The sequence below is a fragment of the Gorilla gorilla genome, chromosome 1 (assembly GCF_029281585.2).
Source record: "Gorilla gorilla gorilla isolate KB3781 chromosome 1, NHGRI_mGorGor1-v2.1_pri, whole genome shotgun sequence".
Taxonomy (NCBI): Eukaryota; Metazoa; Chordata; class Mammalia; order Primates; family Hominidae; genus Gorilla; species Gorilla gorilla.
This window is the reverse complement of record NC_073224.2, coordinates 46096224-46109750: the sequence shown is the minus strand read 5'-3', so window position 1 is coordinate 46109750 and position 13527 is coordinate 46096224. Positions and strand designations below refer to the sequence as shown.

Below are 13527 nucleotides of genomic sequence, written 5' to 3'. Positions count from 1 at the left end.
TGATTTTTGTGTCTTGTCCATGAATCACACAATATTATTCTAGGGGGAAACGTACCCTGATTTCAGACAACTCATCTAAAAGTACAGATTTTGGAACATGACCTACATGTTTACAGTGCCACATGAGACTACACTTTTTCTCACTCAGACTCATGGACTTTTTTCCTTTTTCAATTACTAACTGCTTTAGTCCTCTAAACGTGGATTCTTCTTTTTTTTTTTTTTTTTTTTTTTTTAAAAAAAACCAATACTGGGTCTAACTCTGTGGCCCAAGCTGGAGTGCAGTGGCACACTCATAGCTCACTGTAACCTCTAACTCCTGATCTCAAGTGATCCTTCCTCCTTGGCCTCTCAAGTAGCTAGGACTACAGAAACATGCCACCATGCTTGGCTTATTTATTTATTTATTTATTTATTTATGGTAGAGATGAGGTTTCACTATGTTTCCCAAGCTGGTCTCCAACTCTTGGACTCAAGTGATCCTCCCACCTCAGCCTTCCAAAGTGCCGGGATTACAGGTGCCTGGCCCTAAACATGGATTCGTTAAAAGCTTGCCCTATTTCTAAACATGGTTTGTGTTTGCAATAGTGCACTCCTCATTTTATGCTGACTCTGACGGGAATGTAGGACTCAATTGCTGAAGTTGTCATTACAGCAGACTTTCCAGGAGGCCTTTGTTGTTTGTCAGGTTGCCTTCTCCAAAAGGGGACAGTTTGCCCATGTGGGATGTCCTGCCCCAAGCATTTCTAACTGCTCTTCCATCTCTGTCCTCCCTCTGCAGGCTGGCCATGGGTGACCCTCTCTGTCCTGGGATTCCTGTACTGCTACTCCCACGTGGGCATTGCCTGGGCCCAGACCTACGCCACGGACTAATGCTGTTGGGCCCAGGCCAGTCCTTGCTGCTGGCCTCCAAGGCAAATAGTGCTTCACCCTGACCTCTCACTCCAGGACAGCCTCTAAGGGGTTTGATATGCTCATCTTCAGCTGAATGCCCTCACTCCAAGACTGGATGCTGGATCTCATAGAAAATTCACAGCCAGACAATCTTCTAATCTGGAGTCTTTGAGATCTTCTGCCCCAACTCATCATTTTCCTATTGAGGAAACTGGGGTCCAGGGCAGTCGTGTGTCTTACCCAGCTACACAGGGTGACATTTTGGTCTAGAACCTAGTCTCATGAGCCCTTTGCATTCTTTCCCCTTAAGCAAGAATAGAATGTAGTGGACATTTATTGATTGAGACACAGAAATCCTGATTAGTGATAGGCCTGTCTTCTGGGCAATATTTCTAAAATATTTGAGTGACATTGATGTTTAAGTGACCTCCTTCATCACATCCTGCAGTATCTCCAGAAGCAGCACTAGGGTTTGAGTTTCACGCTTCAGCCCCTCTGTAGGAATGAGACCAAGCCACAGCTGTCTTTTGAATTACCTAGTCCAAGAAGACGGTAGCAGCCCTGTAGCATTCTAAGGCATCTATACCCAAGGAGTCCTGTGATTTGAGCTTCAGCTGGGTGATCTACATTTGGGTGCTTGTTTCTGAGATTTGCAGAGAAGTATAACATGGTAGTTCCTCTACCTTACAGTTAATCGTTTCTTAATAAAGAAGCAGAATTTAGAAATCACAGGATAGTGTACCCACAGATGGGTGTTATCAAGGCCAGTCATGAGGATGGTGTCCTGGAGTCTTGTCCACCCTCTCCATACAAGTCTCAAAAGTCATCCTCCTACTCAGTGATTCACGTTTTGTGGTTTATATTATTACGGTTTGATTCAAACAGAGCCTTTTCTGTCCTGTAGGTAATCTACGTGTTTGTAGAATTATTTTGAATATGTTTGAGGAAAATGTTTAAAATCTAAATATACTCACATAACTTGATTATTCACTCCTCTGAAAAGATGCTGGATAGGCTACCAAAGTTCCCAAGTGGTAGATAATTCAGAAGACTTGTTTGAATTTGGATTTTTTTTTTTTTTTTTGGAGTGGGGAAGGGTAAAGGAGCCTTAAAATTTGAATCCATAATATATCTAATTACAGGAGAATTTACAGCATCTCAAGTATGTAAATTAAGTTATCATTGAGTGAAAGGTTCACTTGGACCTAGTGCTGCCTCCTGTTTATTACATAGCATGGCCCTTATGTCTTGAGTTGAGGTTATCAACTCAATGAGGCTTAAACTCCTAGAGTACAGGACCATTTTGTTGATTGTCTTTCTTCATAGCTTCTCTGCTTGGCAAAGAGATGGGAGGGGGCCAGATACTGACTACCTGGGGTAGGCACATTATGTGTTAAAGCAAAAGAGAGGCCAGAGAGGGGCAGGTAGACCTGCATAGCAGCAGCCTCAGCAGCTGTCTTGGTAAAGGAGAGAGAGAGACATGGGGCCAGTAATTCCGGGGTGCTCAGAAGTTTTAGGAGGGAATGAGCCTCAGGGAGGAGTGAGCACCTAAATGAACGCAGTAAACCTTCATGGACTAACAGTGATTCAGGATTTGTGGCCAGCCAGAGGGAGTTTGACTGAAGTTTACTTGGAAAGAAAGGGCTTGCTAAGAAAAAAAGGAGTAAAAATGATGATAGGGAAGTGTCTAATGTATGTGCACATATAAGTAATACAAAAGTTTTGAGCTCTTCCAAATATACCATTTATATAAAAACAAATAGGTTTATTCATTCATTAAACTATTTTGGAAGAGTCAGTGGATATATTTGAAAGTGGTAATCCTGAATCTCTTTTAAACTATTATATGATTCATAATGGTTCTCAGGAATTAATAAATGATTACTGTGTTTAGCTCTGTATTTGAGGCTGATTAATTAATATGTGGATTATCCAGGACCATTGTTTTGCTTAACCTCTTCCTACTCCCCAGTTGTAATATGAAAATGATAATGCTTCTCTCCTCATGCATATTCACTAAAATCTTGTAGTTTCTCTGAATGGTGGTGCCTGGGCACACAGAGGAGTTCAGCCAATGACACTGGACATGTCATCAGCCCTGGGCAACTTCAGGCGCAGTGTTGGGAAAAGACTAGACAAGGTCCCAAGGTCAATTCCAGCCCCTGGATCCTCTGATCCCAGCCTCGCTCTGCGGGCAAGCCCAAGAGCTCCAAGCACAATCGCCAAGATGCTACCCAAGGAGGGAAGCAAGATACCTGAAGGCTGAAGGACACCCAAACCTCAGTCATTCTAATTCTTGGGACCACACAAGAAGACTGAAAGGTATTATTTTTTCAAATTAATTTGAAGTGTCAGCAGAAAACATTTTGTTTCATTAAAGACAGCAAGCCTCAAGAAATAATAAATCAATGAACAAATAATTGTATTATAATCTATATACTGGGAGAATAGCAATTTAGGTGGGGGAGGGGGTGGCTTCCCCTGACAGAGATTGAGACTGCTCACTTGCTTATTTAGAATAATAATATAACCATTGACTAAACATAGTAAATTAACCATAATATAATGAGTTTGGTTTTTAGCAGATGTATCAGAATATATCCATACAATAGGGTTCCCTTCAGTGTGGACAACATGAGAAGCCAAAGTATGATACTACTGGCCTCAGCGCATTTTGAGAAAGCCTCTCTGAGGCCTTTCTCGGGGAAATGGTTTTATTTTAAAACAAAAAACCCTCTTTTTAAAATCATTGAACTCCATTTGGCACCCAAAACATGGCATTCATTACTTAGCTCTATATTACTGGTCCTTTTGACTAATTACAAGAATCATATTCACAGAGATGTTTTGCAACATTGAAGAGATCTAGACAGAATGCTTTAGGCTGGGTGTGGTGGCTCACACCTGTAATCCCAGCACTTTTGGGAGGCTGAGGCGGGTGGATCACTTGAGGTCAGGAGTTTGAGACCAGCCTGGGCAACAGAGTGAGACCGTGTCTCAAGAAAAAAAAAAAAGAGTACTTTAATACGTTATTAGTGATAATTTTGAAACATCAATAATTTGGAATTTTAAACAATATCACATCTAAGTGGGGTGGGGGGGTGTCAGCTTTGGGTATCTCAGATCCGTGTGTCATACAGTTTTCTGTGATCCCAGGCATTGAAGTCAACATCTGTGCCCTTGTACAGCAGCTGCAGCTGTACTTTAAGATTGTACAGCCACATACCTTCATGATGTCCATTCTCTCACTGTTTGGTACTTTGACACACAATCTTGGTGAATCTTGGACTTTAAGTTCTCAAAAAACTATAAGTGCTGTCCAAATAAGAGCTTCCCAAACTCTTGAAGAGACAATACCATCCTTGTTCTGTCATCTTAGGTCAGAACAGCCAATTCAGTGACCTAAAAGTAATGTAAGGAAAGGCAAAAGCAAGCATCATGTATAAAATAGTTTATTACCATAATAAATAAAACTTTTTTTTTTTTTACAAATATCATTTGTGCTTGTTTAAAAATGTTGAGAAGGGAATATCATCAATGGAGGGGCCTGCACGTTCCTCTTAACATTCTCAAGCCACAGATATACAGTGGTGTTCTTGGCAGCATCCTCAGCTGACCACAAAAATAGTATCAGCTCATTTACACTTTTGTTTATTCATGCTCATTTGGACAAAGTGACAGATGCAAAGGAAAAAGAAAACCCAATAAAGGATTTGGCAGGACTCAATGGAAAGAGTATTAATATAAGGAGAAGCCCCAGAATGATGAACTGCTCATAAGTAGAAGTGTCCTTGAGGTGTCGGCAAAACGTCGGATGTGGACAGTCTCCAACTGATGCACAAATACAGCATCGGAATATTAAGAGAATACATTCATTAGGGGAGGGTGCATCCTTCAACATAAGATCAGTTTCTATCCTGATACAAGATCTGTGAACTTCTCATTGAACAACTAATGGATCCGTCGGATGACTCAGAAGTCACAGATAAAGGGACAGTGGCTGTAAGAAAAGTTTAATGGCAGGCAGGGAGGGCACCCACCAGTCTGGCACCTGCAGGGAATTCAAGTCCAGTTCTAGAGGTTCCAGAATAAGTCTGATATGCTCGCATGAGAATGAAGTTTCACTTGAATTTAAGCTGCAGATAAATTCACATTGATTCTTTTGAGCTGTAGGGGGTAGAAATTAAAACTTCTCAACATGAACACCTTTGGTGAGAAAATGTTTTTTTCTCTGATGTTTGCAGTCAGTGCTGAGAGGATCATGAAGTCTCCTCCGGGTGGAGGGCACAGGAGCTGGTGAAGGTAATTTTTAATTGAAGCGAGTGAGAAGGCAGTATATAGAGCAATAACAATGATTTAGCAACAGAGGGAGGCTGTCTGGGGCATCAAGTGTGCCCTCAATGGCCTCCTCTTTAAGCAACACTAGGTGATAAGGGAGGAGAGAGGAAGGGGCATTGGCAGCTCTATCACAGCTGGAGTTCCATTCAAGGGTCTTAAGGCTAAACGTCTTTATTGCAAGACACAGTAAAACCTATTAATCAAATGCACATCAGCAACGTGTATCTCCACCAGGGCTCCTAAAATTTCCCAGAGTATGCATGGGAGACATAGTGGTCAGTGCAACAAGGGGAAATGAGAGTCTTCCTATACCTAGTATTCCTAAAGAGTTCATTTAGTCCCCACAAGGGCCTGGACAAAGAGCTTGACAGTTGGCATAATACTTCTACCTTCCATTTAAGGATTTGGAGAGTAAGCTTGCTGAATGGGATGGGGTGGTATAGTACTTTTTTACCCCTGCCCAGCCCTCCCCACTTTTGGAAGAGGAGGATTCCAGGAAAGGGGCTGATGTCTGGCCAACAGCAGCACACTGGATCGAAGAGGTTGTGGGTAAAACAGTCCCCAGGGATTGGATAACAAGAAGAAATCAAGTAAGAAATGCATTTCCAAAAGTTTGCTGGAAGGCTGCTAAATGGGCTCAGCTTTTTAAATACTTGGGCTATCCTGTAGCATTAATGTTGTAACCTTATTAGCATAATGTAGCATTGCATTAATGCAATGAGTTGCATTAATGAATGCAATGAGTTGCATTAATTGTACACTAGACAATTTGGTTTCTCAACCAAATGGTCGTCTCTGTTTCTGTCCTTTGGCTATCTTGTCACGTCCAGTGGAGGAGCCCTTTGTAAGTATATGGGATGGCAGCGCCCATTGCTGGAGTCAATGCCCCCCCCCCCCCCACCAAGAACAAACACCACCTCATTGACCATCTTAGTTCTTAGAGTTAACCTTAAACCCACCCCTCCAACAGCCGCGAGGAGCACGTTCAACCAGCAGCCAAGTGACAGGGACAGGACTTATCCTCTTCAAAGCAGCCTGTCAGGATATTCTCTGGGAAATGGAGCTTCAATATGAATGACATTCAAAATAAAGAATTTAGTAGAAATCAAATAACCAGCACTTACTAGATAATGGTGCCACATATCATGCCCCGACTCCTCAAAGAGGAAAAACATACATCCTGGGCAAATCTGTTCTCTCTTGGCATACTTTTTCTGAAGTCTAAATGTTCTGTCCCATACCTAGTAACTTTTTGTTTCCCTAATCTCTCTCCAGCCACCAGATAATGGTTTATACTGGAAGGCTCAGGTCACTGGTATCTGAGGCACATGGTCCTGGCTCGGGAACCCAGAGTGGCATCCTGGCATGGGAAGGCAGTCAGCACAAAGCAGCCTGCGGTCAAGTTCATGGTGCGAAAAGGAAGGGAGAAAGGTTTGGCTCATTTACACAATGTTTTTTCAAAGAAAACAATTACAGCAAAAAATCCCTCAAATCCTAGGGAGGATTACAGGAGAATAAAGCCCATGCACCCACACGTGCACCTGTGACCCCAAGATGAACAGATTCCTGCCGCAGGAGCTGGCTTCCAGTCATGAGCCCAGTTTGCACTGATTCACGAGTGCATTCCTAAAGCTACATTCCCCCCCAGAACATGTCTGGACTTCAAAGCCTTACACTATCTTTGCCCCTCATACCCAGAGGTCTGAGAAATTTCATGGACATCCATCTCCCTCAGGCAGAGCTGGAGGGAAATGGCAGGGCCTCTTGACATTGACTGTGGGGTGCCGGACAAGAAGCCTGTCATCAAGTCCCTGGAGAGCTGAGAGGCAAAAAAGTGTCTCCAGTGGCAGGTTCTTCTGAGGCTGGGTTTTGGGGGTGATTAGAGGCCTGCCCTGCCTTAAAAGTGGTGGGTCCTAAACTTCAGAAGCAGGTTGAGGAGCATGTTTAAGAAATGGCAGACTAGAATGTTAGGGGGCAGCCAACAGATGGGATTCCAGATATTTTACGGCCTCTTACCCAAGGACTGGTTGGCAGCTTCTCAAGTGAAAGAGGCTGAAGGCCTCACAGCTTTATCCAAAGTCACAGATAGCTGTGACTCGGCCTTAGGAAATTAGACTTCCTCTTGTATGCTGCCATCTGAGGCTAAATCTAATTATGTTGCAACCTGGAGAAGCCAGGGGCAGCCCCTGTAAGCCTGATGTGAGAAGCTACATATGAGGTTAGGGCTCATGGAGCAGGACTCTCCTTTGAGCTCACAGGCCTTGTCTTCCCGGGGCCATCTGTGCCAACCCTGCGAACCAGGAGAGGTCAGCCCTGCCTTGCACAGACAACCGAGGGCCCAGCCCTGGGACTCGCCGTGAGCACTGGGCAGGACTAAGGAGGTCGGGTGGGGTGGTGGGCAGGCTCAGACCGGAGGCTCTCAGAAACACTGAGTATCTTTGGTAGGGCAGAGGTACCAGGGATGGGGTCACCATCTAGCACAGGCAAAGGTAAGCTCCCTGGATAAGTCCATGCTGTCACCTGTACTCCTGATTCCATTCCCTTCAAGTTGACTTTTCAGAGCTGAACTTCTAACCTTGCATGTCAGTGTTTGGGGTCCTGACACCTCTCTCTAGGGCATATGCCCCGGCCAGCTCCACTGTGCCTGGAAGAAACTTCACTCCTTTCCTTTCTCAGATGCCATTGAGAGAAGCCCAAGCACATGAATAACCTGACTTAGGTGACCATGAGGCAGTGAAGTGTCCCCGAGCATCGTGGCATAGGGGCTCGGATGGCCCATACGCAGCTCTGTGACCATCACTGGGAGCCACAGCTCCAAGGCCACTTCTCTCCATCATCTTACAGAGAGCTGGAAACTCACTGCTTCATTCTCTTTCCAGCTCCTGAAGAGAGTACAATCATGATCCTGCAATCTTTTTCCATTTTCTCTTGAAATCCTACTGACTTTAGTAGGAAATAGAGAGACTGGCTTTAAAATAAGGCCTAGCATGGCTCCCAAGTGCCTATAATGACCCCGTGCGGTGAACAAAATACAAAGGTCTGCAGGGCAATCCCAATGAGAATCAAAGTATAAACATAGCACTTGCTACAGTTCTGAGGTTGTGTGTGTCTGTGTGTCTGCTTTGTTAATAAAGCAACTCTGGGCTCATGACCCTTCCTGCCGATGCTCCATACCCTGAGGAATGCCACGGGGACACTTGGGAAGAGGCCAAGAAGGAACAGAAGCAAGGGAGCCTGTGTGTGTGAGGCCAGCGGCATGGAGCAGGGCCAGAGGCTCAGCTGGGCACTCCAGAGCCCTCCCTGTCAACTGTCCCAGAGGAGCAGGCTATGGGCTGCACCGCAGAGAACCCCTGGATCTTAAGGGCCCCTCTCCAGCTCTTACCTCACCTCCTTTGGGGAAGGAGACCTGAGGATTCCCAGCTCCAAGTGTCTATGGGAGGCATGCACCACACCTGCAGCTGCTTTTCTGGCCTTAACCATGAGACAGAAAGTTTCTGAGCTCTACCCTCCTGTCCCTCAAGCTCTGCTTGTCCCGAGCTAGTTACAAATGACAACTACAGGAAAACATGGTGACGTCAGACACGGGCTGTACAAGGACGGGGATGCCGGGAAGTCCTTGGCCCACCGCAGTCCATGGGGGGTCTTGGCAAAGGAGCCCAGCATAGTATATACATGAGAGGTTCTCGGCACTTTCCCACCAGTCCCCAGATGGCTGCTGCTCTGTTCTGGTAGTTTTAATCTTTTACAAATATCATGGTAGTAAAAAATTAAAAATGAAGGAGAATACCCTTTAGACAGCATGTCCCTTCTTCCAAAATTGTGCAAAGACGGTTCAGATGCAGCTGCCAACTTGCAGGGTAGGGGCACGCTACCCTTCCCATATCTTTTTCCAGATAGAGAAAGAGCACGTCTAAGCCACTGGCCCCACTTTTTCTGTTAGGAAAAGCCTACTTGAAAATTGTTGGTCATGTGGACGTATGTGGTAGGGGTGGTGGTGACGGCAGGGTTGTAGGTGTCTGTCTCCGACTTTTTTTTTAAATAGATCTCTCAGCTGGCTCCAAAAATGTCTCTCTCTGATTCTGGGGACTGTGGCCTCGATATTTCAAACAGCTCCTGAGGAGACTGAGAGGATCTTCTGGAAGTTAATATCCTGAGTATCTCAGAGAGCTGTTTCTCAATATTGGTCATTTTGGCGTTTAAGGCCTTGATGTCCTCCTTCAGCTCGTGCCTCACCTCCAGGACTGTGGCCTGCAGCGTCTGCTCAGGGATGGGGTAGAACGAATGCTTGACCTCTGCCAGGATGGGACTCCGATCCTGGGGACTCCTGGCCTCACCCACGTTGTCCAGGCGCAAGTCGCTCTTGGTGATGCCACTGTCACACGAGTCTGTCTTCTTCAGTGTGGCCTCGCCTGATGCTTTTGTCCTCTCGGGAAGTGTCTCCATCGACTCAGCCTTGGACACCTTGTTCCAGTCCTCACTCTTCCCGCAAGCATCTTTGAAGCGGGCCCAGCTTTTGCGCTTGGCACAATCGCCCCCGCCCCCCTTGGGGCCCAGGCACTCGGACCCTGGCGCCTGTAGCTTTGCGTGGTCTGGCACCCCGGAGGTGGAGGCTGCCTGGAAGGATACGGGCGTGGCGGGACTCTCACGCACGGTGACCACGCTGGCCTTCACGAGGCTGTGGTTGGCGGAGGCGTGCTCTGTGAGGACATTGCCCTTCTCCACATCTAGGTCATCCAGGTCCCGGCCCCCTCTCTCAGCCGCCAGCCTGGCCTCTTTCTGCTGTCGGAATCTCTGGAAGAGGCGCCGGACAGGGTGGTCCGGGGGCAAGATGAGGGGGGCCTCATTCTTTCGTTTCATGCGCTCTTCCTCTTCACGTTTCACGTCGCTGATCTTCCGGAACACAATCTGGAGAGAGAGAGAGAGAGAATGACATGGCGTGTTAGCCACATGCTGGCTGCAGCAGCCCAGCTCAGCCCTTCTGCCTATCTTGGCCCTCTGCTTCCAGTCCACCTGCCACCAAGAGGCTGGGGCTCACAGCCTACAAGGCCTCATGAGGCTTTTCTCTATGACTGACATCACCCTCCTTTTCTTGACACTGGCTCCCAGCTTTCCAACAGCAGGGAATTGACTCCCTTTGTCATTCCCTTCAAGAGGAACATATCCCATTTTTTCCCCTCTCCACATGCCAGGAGGCTGAAGAATCCAAAGAGCATCTTCCCAGGAGACTGTCCTAGTCTCTGAGCCTGGCCTCCCTTAAATCCATCCTTGTCTGCAATTCAGCATCATCTGATGAGCCTTTCAAATATCACTTTTCTGGCCCCACTTCAGACCTACTCCATTAGTATCTCTGCACAAAAGTTTGAGCATCTCTGGTCTAAACCACACTTCAGGGCAAGAAAGTCCCCAGGCAAGGCTACAGCTAAGGTTTCCAATGCCACCCACAGATCTGGACCCTAAGTGAATGTGGTTGGCTGTGAAAAGTAAAAGTCATTCTCACACGGAAGTCCTTGTCCTTGGGGAGCTTACAGTAGACTAACATCTGTAAAGTTGAACATAAACTTGTCCTAACAATAACACCCATCATTTGGACAGTGCTTTGCAGGTCACAAGGCACTTTAATGCTACTTCATGTATTCCTTTTGACAGCACTGTAAGGTCACTGGAACAACTGTTATTATCCCCATTTCAGAGATAAGGAAACCAAAGCTCAGGGTGGCTAAATATCACATAACAGGTAAGTTGCCTAGAAGGGACTTGTACCCAAGGTATCAAACCCCAGATCCATTAGGTGGCCAGCAGGTAATGACTAATGGTGACAATACTTTCATGCAGAGGATGGACCATCAGCAAAACAGACTCATGAATTTGGCCCTGAGTGCAGCATAAGCCACAGCTTACAGGGCCTTCCCCTGGGTCAGCATCTGACTATGGGAAAGCCCCAAAATTTCTAGCTTACGTTGCATGTGGCAGTTAGACTCTGGGACGTGTTTTGACCCATATCATGTTTGAATTTGTGAGAGGCAACCTGCAGTAGGTTGTCTTTTTAGTGTAAATTTCTGATTTGAGGACTAGAGGTATTGAGATTGTGTAGAAGTAGAGGAGGGGCCTGCGGTAAGGGAGAACAGCAGCTTTCTCATCATCCCAATCTGGAAAACTTTGTGCCCTGGGCAGGCCACTTAGACCCACCCAAAACCTGTCCCAGGGACTTGCCACAGGACTGCCGGTCTTGGGGAGGCACACGTGGTGGCATGCCAGGAGCAGGGGTTTGGGGTCAGAAAGAACTAAGTTTAAGTCCCAGCCCCATTACTTGACCGTGGAACCTCACAGAGGTATCTTAACACTTCTGAGTCTCAGCTTCCTCCTTAAAAAGTGAGGAAAATCTCTACTTTTCAGACTTGGTATAAAGCTGATACAAGATGACTTATATGAAATCACTGGCCCACTGGAGATGCTTAAATGGCTCCTGTTGTCCTTGACCTTTCACAGCCCCCAGATGAAGATGACAAGCAACTCACCCTACCTCCTCCAAGAGGCCCTGCCCCATGCTATCACCAGTAGGTTCTCAGGTATGACCAACAAGATGATTGTTTTATAGTGCCAAACACAGAGAAGCCAAATAAGCGGTTAATTGCTTGATGCTAGGAATCCATCAGCAAATCGCTGGCAGACTAGAGGCCCACGTCTATGCTCTAACTTCTTGGTTAAAGTTTCTGTCACTGGCTGACTTTACACTGAGGTCACTACACAGGTGGATGGGTGGTTAAATCTTCCAGCTATTACCTGGGTTCCAGTATGTGGCTTTCTGACCTCCACTGGGCAGCATTTCTCCCATCCCTGCCTCCTCTGGTTCCCTCCTTAGCCATACCCCAACTGCCCCTATAGTCTGGCTTGCAGATCCAAGAAATGGGACTCGGGAGAATCCTGTCCACCCTGAAGAGGGCCAGAGAAACCCAACTAAAGGCCTCATGGGGGATGGGGAAGTGATAAGTAGAGTGATTGGGACCCTTTTCACTCTGTGCTCTGAGTTGGATGCCTCTGTACACACTGTGCTCTGTTCTGGGAATGGCCTCTGCTCTCCATTGAGCATCCAAATCCTCTTCACACCAAGACCCAGCGCAAATGCACCTCTTCCAGAAAGTCTTCCCTGATTCCAGTGTGCTCTAAGTTATCCTCCTACCTCCCAACTCCAATGGCCCTTTCTATGGTCAGACTGTTCTTCTGTCCTAATTACTCTCTATCTTGTATCTATTTGTAGTAGGGAGGCCAACTCTCTTCTGCCTACTCACATGCCTTCTTAGAGAGGAGAGGAGAGAATAAGGGAATAGGAAGGAAGGTGGAATGGAGGGAAGGAATGCAGAAAAGGGGAAGGAGAGAAATGGGTGAGAATGTGAATGTACCCAAGAGAGATGATGGCTTTTAGAGCTCATTGCTCTTTTCCTGCCCTTTATATCTGCAGGATATCTGATTCCTAACACTATCCCCCTTTTTCACTTGAGCAAGTTTGGGCGAGTCTGTTCCTTGTAAGCAACAATTCCTGAACACAAACATATCTTATCCCCCTAAAAGGTCCCTGAGGGTTTAGAACAGTACTTTGGAGGTCACACTGTATTTTTTACTTTTTAAATTTTTGCTTATTATTTGCCCTAAAAGAGCAATGATTTTCCATTTTGTTCCCAATTTCCAGCTGTTTGAAGTGCCTGGTACCTAGCAGGCCCTCAATAAATATTTGTGGAATGTAGAACACATAAATATTGGCTAATGAATCCGTGGGAGAATATCTTCTTCCTGGAAAGATGAAATCACAGAGGTCATAGTCAATGTTATAAAAAGCAGGGTTTGGCCTGGACACACATCTCTCTCAACATCAAAGGTCAGGGGCAGCCTCTGAGACTTGAGATGTTCTAAGACTTATGAAAAGGAAGTTCTTCAGATATTGAGGAGTCAACGCAAAATGGATCCCAAGAGGCTGTACAGCAAAGGCTTAACATAATTCATGGTGGACATTTGGGAGGGGGAAGTGGGAGTTCCTCTTTGAGGGTGTGGCTATATTGTGCTTGTCACCCAGAGGCCCCATGGGTCAGAATCCTGGACTGAACCAGCCAGCGTATTCAGGTGTTCTGAGTGGTCGACGTGGGCAGTTCAGACACTCAATGACAGGGCCTGTTGGTGGAACCATGGGTCTCTGGATCTGTGCAGGCTTTTTTTCCAAAGTGTCATCTTAGGCTGCCCTCCATCATCCTGTGTGCTAGGCAGCCCCCTGAACATCACTGTCTCAACCAATAGACAGGTGAGCCA

At 46.2% G+C, this 13527-nt stretch overlaps 2 protein-coding genes across 5 annotated transcripts in view; one reads left to right on the top strand and one right to left on the bottom strand.

The window, feature by feature from the left end:
* HHAT (hedgehog acyltransferase) overlaps nucleotides 1-2795 on the top strand; it is a 346077-nt gene extending 343282 nt beyond the window's left edge. For all 3 annotated transcript variants that reach the window (XM_031004964.3, XM_055378934.2, XM_063708819.1), the window contains one exon: nucleotides 782-2795. In XM_031004964.3, the coding sequence (XP_030860824.2) occupies nucleotides 782-873 (92 nt within the window). In that variant the 3' untranslated portion in view covers nucleotides 874-2795. The remainder of the gene's footprint in view (nucleotides 1-781) is intronic.
* Nucleotides 2796-4330: 1535 nt separating this feature from the next.
* Nucleotides 4331-13527, bottom strand: part of KCNH1 (potassium voltage-gated channel subfamily H member 1) — a 467169-nt gene continuing 457972 nt past the window's right edge. For both annotated transcript variants that reach the window (XM_019030269.4, XM_019030273.4), the window contains exon 11: nucleotides 4331-10137. In XM_019030269.4, coding sequence (XP_018885814.1) covers nucleotides 9280-10137 — 858 coding nt within the window. In that variant the 3' untranslated portion in view covers nucleotides 4331-9279. The remainder of the gene's footprint in view (nucleotides 10138-13527) is intronic.